This window comes from Oryx dammah, unplaced genomic scaffold, assembly GCF_014754425.2.
Source record: "Oryx dammah isolate SB20612 unplaced genomic scaffold, SCBI_Odam_1.1 HiC_scaffold_2, whole genome shotgun sequence".
NCBI classification, from domain to species: domain Eukaryota; kingdom Metazoa; phylum Chordata; class Mammalia; order Artiodactyla; family Bovidae; genus Oryx; species Oryx dammah.
Genome location: NW_024070186.1, coordinates 195,547,609 through 195,552,039, shown reverse-complemented (window position 1 = coordinate 195,552,039; position 4,431 = coordinate 195,547,609). Strand labels below are relative to the sequence as shown.

The 4,431-nt window shown below is 55.7% G+C and overlaps 1 protein-coding gene across 1 annotated transcript in view; it reads right to left on the bottom strand.

Annotated features, from left to right (window-relative positions):
• Nucleotides 1–2,330: 2,330 nt before the first annotated feature.
• Nucleotides 2,331–4,431, bottom strand: part of ACTB (actin beta) — a 7,567-nt gene continuing 5,466 nt past the window's right edge. Inside the window, exons 2-4 of the mRNA XM_040231377.1 lie at nucleotides 3,492–4,299; nucleotides 3,225–3,406; nucleotides 2,331–3,094 (exon numbers count right to left, since the gene is read on the bottom strand). Coding sequence (XP_040087311.1) covers nucleotides 2,951–3,094; nucleotides 3,225–3,406; nucleotides 3,492–4,293 — 1,128 coding nt within the window. The 5' untranslated portion in view covers nucleotides 4,294–4,299 and the 3' untranslated portion in view covers nucleotides 2,331–2,950. The remainder of the gene's footprint in view (nucleotides 3,095–3,224; nucleotides 3,407–3,491; nucleotides 4,300–4,431) is intronic.

Below are 4,431 nucleotides of genomic sequence, written 5' to 3'. Positions count from 1 at the left end.
GGAGGAGACTCCAGGGTCAGAGCGGAGGAGACTCCAGGGTCAGAGCGGAGAAGCCCAAGGTCTGCACAAGAAGACAGCCATTTGGGAGCTGAACCTGGCCTTGTCTGGCCTGTTGATCTCTCAGGCTTTCCAGATGTCAGGGTCAAGTTCCAGCGTCCTCACTCATGAGGTGGGTGACCTGGGGCCGGTGTACCTGGCCTCACTGAGACTCAGTTTTCTAATCTGTAGAATGGGTATAGGAGGAAGGTGGGAGGCACTCAGCACCCTCTGGCTTAACCTGGATGATCAGCCTAGCAGTGGGCCCTGGAGGGAAGGGGCGGCACCTGCAGGGTCAAATGTGTGTCTCCTTTCAAAGGGAAAGACTGAGGGGGCTGCTCACAAGCACCCTTCCTGCTGTTACTGACGTTCCCATTTCTCAGATGGGCATGTAGACAGTAACACGATTTTCCAGGGCCACATAGAAAAGACACGTAGCCCCAACAACCCTCTCATTCATCCCGGGCGTCTGTCCTCACTCAATCAGGGCCACTGCCTGAGACGCGCATGCCCACACTCCACTTCCCCAGGTGACTCCTGGCCAGCTCACACACCCCTCCCACAAGAAACGTGTCTGAAGAAACCTCCTACTCAAGAGCCATGGCCACTCCCACCCCCCCATCAATCAGATTTATGGTCCTGTATTACTTTATTTGTTGGGAAAAGGCAAAATGATGACTGCTGCTCTTTTTGGTTACCTGTATTTATTTATTTATTTATTTTGCTTTGATGAGCTTGGATATATGGACATGATAAATGGCCCCCATCTTCCCTGACCGACCCTGTGGAGGTCTTCACTCTCAGCCTCTGCACTTTTATCTTCTCATTGCTGCTGGGCACGGTACGTTCCCGTGAACAGGACGCCTCATGAGGGTAGGAAACAGCTGGTTTCTCCACTGCAGCCCATTCTGGGAACAGATAGTGCTTGGAAGGAGGAAGGCAGGGAGGTAGGAAGAAAAGGGGCGGGGTAAGAAGAATTTCCAGACTGACGGCTCCTCCAGGGCTGGGTCTGTGTCCAAGACATCAGCATATAGTAGGCGCCCAACTCTTACCTGAGGAATGAATAAGCAGTCCAAGGTGGAAACTTAACTTGTATCTCCCAGATTCCAGGACTCACCACCACCCCAGAATTAGACCAGAACTAACTAGAACTGACCCGACCCGGGAGGGACTTCCCTTCTCAGCCCCTGCTTTCTGAGCCTCTGTCCTTGGCACCCTGCTCTTCCTCTGGGCCAAGTGAAAGAGGCGGTCTGGGATGCCCTGGAGAACAGGACCCCTTCTGGATGGGATGCTCTGCACCCGCCTGCTGTTTCATGTGCTGACCCAGGAAAACCTGCCTGGCAAGCCCAGGACTGTGGGCTCCTGTTTGGTTTTGGAAGCCATCAGTCCCCTTCCCAGCACAGATAACCACCTTGCACTCACATTTCTCCTGTTCCTCCAGACCTGGAGTTGACCACACCTCAAGATGCTGGGCAAAAGTACATTCCTGAGTCTGTGCTGGTTCTCCCAGATGGGAGGTGGTGGGTCATTCCGCCTCCAGGGGCCACAACTCCTAGTGGAGTGCTGGAGGGACCCCCAGGTTCATGGGGGGGTCCCTCAAGGCCACCTATCTGGATTGACTTGGGGGTCAGTTTCTATGCCTCTCACTCCTCTAGAGATAGGTGGCCCACCCCTCATAGGGGAACCTTACCTCTTTCTCTGTGTCAGTGGGAGGCGGGCTGTGGCCCCCCCGACAGGGTCTTGGGAGAACTGGGGCAAGCCACCCTTGAAATTGGGAACCCACCAGTCCCAAGGATGGATCCAGACCTTGGCCAAGTCCCCCCAGAGCCATCCCTGCCAACCCCACAGCCTCTCACTCACAAGTTGGGGTGGGTGCCCTGCGAACCTATAGGAAGATCCCCTCCTGTGGGGGTCACCCCAGGTGAATGGGCAGGTGTTACCCTTGGTCTCAGCCTCAGAGCCCCTAGCCCACCTCAGGTTCTGAAGGTGAGGACAAAGTCTGACTTTGGAGGCCCTGCCCCCATTCCAAGAAGACAGAAAATCACAAAGATCCCCACCCAATCGCGGAGGTGGGTATAAAGACCCCCAACTCCAGGGCTCCTGACTCTTCAAGCATCTCAGTATCAGAACCACTGAGAAACAGGGATACTACGGCCAGGCCAGGGCATTTATCTCTAGAATCCTTAACTCCTCCCCCATGACCCTCCAAGAACCCTCAGGGAAAGAGGTGTCTCAGCAAGGGCCCCACTGCCCCACCCTTGTCCCCAACACCCAACAACCACCAACCACAAGCTGTGTTTAAGGTGTGCACTTTATTGAACTGGTCTCAAGTCAGTGTACAGGAAAGCCCTGACTGCCTCTGCACCTCAACCCACTCCCAAGGGGACCAAAGCTTTCATACATCTCAAGTTGGGGGACAAAAAAAGGGGGCCGTGATGGCTGACCATTCAAAATAAAACAAACAAAAAAAACAAGTATTAAGGCGAAGATTAAAAACAAAATTTTTTTGGAGTACATAATTTACACAAAAGCAACGTCCCCTGTGTGGACTCGGGTGAGGACTGGCCCCTTCTCCTTAGAGAGAAGGGTGGTGGCTTTTGGGAAGGCAAAGGACTTCCTGTAACAATGCATCTCACAATATTTGGAATGACTATTTAAAAAAAAAAGAAAAACCATGTACAATCAAAGTCCTCGGCCACATTGTAGAACTTTGGGGATGCTCGATCCAACCGACTGCTGTCGCCTTCACCGTTCCAGTTTTTAAATCCTGAGTCAAGCGCCAAAAAAAAAAAAAAAAATCAAAAAAGACAAAAAAAAAAAAAAAAAAACAAATAAAGCCATGCCAATCTCATCTCGTTTTCTGCGCAAGTTAGGTTTTGTCAAGAAAAAGGGTGTAACGCAACTAACAGTCCGCCTAGAAGCATTTGCGGTGGACGATGGAGGGGCCGGACTCGTCGTACTCCTGCTTGCTGATCCACATCTGCTGGAAGGTGGACAGCGAGGCCAGGATGGAGCCGCCAATCCACACGGAGTACTTGCGCTCAGGGGGCGCGATGATCTGGAGAGAGAGCAGGAGCAGTGAGGGCCCTGGCGTCATCCCCCCGGTTCCCGTGGGACCCGAGCAAGGCGGCCGCCTCGACTGCCACCACGCCCATCAGCACCCCGTCTGCCTCCAGCTGGGCGCTCACCTTGATCTTCATCGTGCTGGGTGCCAGGGCAGTGATCTCTTTCTGCATCCTGTCTGCGATGCCGGGGTACATGGTGGTCCCGCCGGACAGCACCGTGTTGGCGTAGAGGTCCTTGCGGATGTCGACGTCACACTTCATGATGGAATTGAAGGTAGTTTCGTGAATGCCGCAGGATTCCATGCCTGGGGAGAGAACGCAGACTTAGCCTCCCGTGTGGCCACAGGGCGACCTTCCTGTGGGGCGGGCAGGGAGGGCTTTCTCACTCACCCAGGAAGGAAGGCTGGAAGAGAGCCTCAGGGCAGCGGAACCGCTCGTTGCCGATGGTGATGACCTGCCCGTCCGGCAGCTCGTAGCTCTTCTCCAGGGAGGAGCTGGAGGCCGCGGTGGCCATCTCCTGCTCGAAGTCCAGGGCCACGTAGCAGAGCTTCTCCTTGATGTCACGGACGATTTCCCGCTCGGCCGTGGTGGTGAAGCTGTAGCCACGCTCCGTGAGGATCTTCATGAGGTAGTCCGTCAGGTCCCGGCCAGCCAGGTCCAGACGCAGGATGGCGTGGGGGAGGGCGTACCCCTCGTAGATGGGCACCGTGTGGGTGACCCCATCACCGGAGTCCATCACGATGCCGGTGGTGCGGCCAGAGGCGTACAGGGACAGCACAGCCTGGATGGCCACGTACATGGCAGGGGTGTTGAAGGTCTCGAACATGATCTGGGTCATCTTCTCACGGTTGGCCTTGGGGTTCAGGGGGGCCTCGGTCAGCAGCACGGGGTGCTCCTCAGGGGCCACACGTAGCTCGTTGTAGAAGGTGTGGTGCCAGATCTTCTCCATGTCGTCCCAGTTGGTGACGATGCCGTGCTCAATGGGGTACTTGAGGGTCAGGATGCCTCTCTTGCTCTGAGCCTCATCCCCCACGTAGGAGTCCTTCTGGCCCATGCCAACCATTACGCCCTGGTGTCGGGGGCGCCCCACGATGGAGGGGAAGACGGCCCGGGGAGCATCGTCGCCCGCGAAGCCGGCCTTGCACATGCCGGAGCCATTGTCGACCACGAGCGCAGCAATATCATCATCCATGGCGAACTGGTTGCGGTGTCGACCGGCGGCGAAGGCGGAGCGGCGAAGGCGAGAGGCCTGTGCTGGCGGGGCGGACGCGGTCTCGGCGGTCTCTTTCTTTTTTTTTAGCATTCCATCTCCTTATGGTGTTGTTGAAAA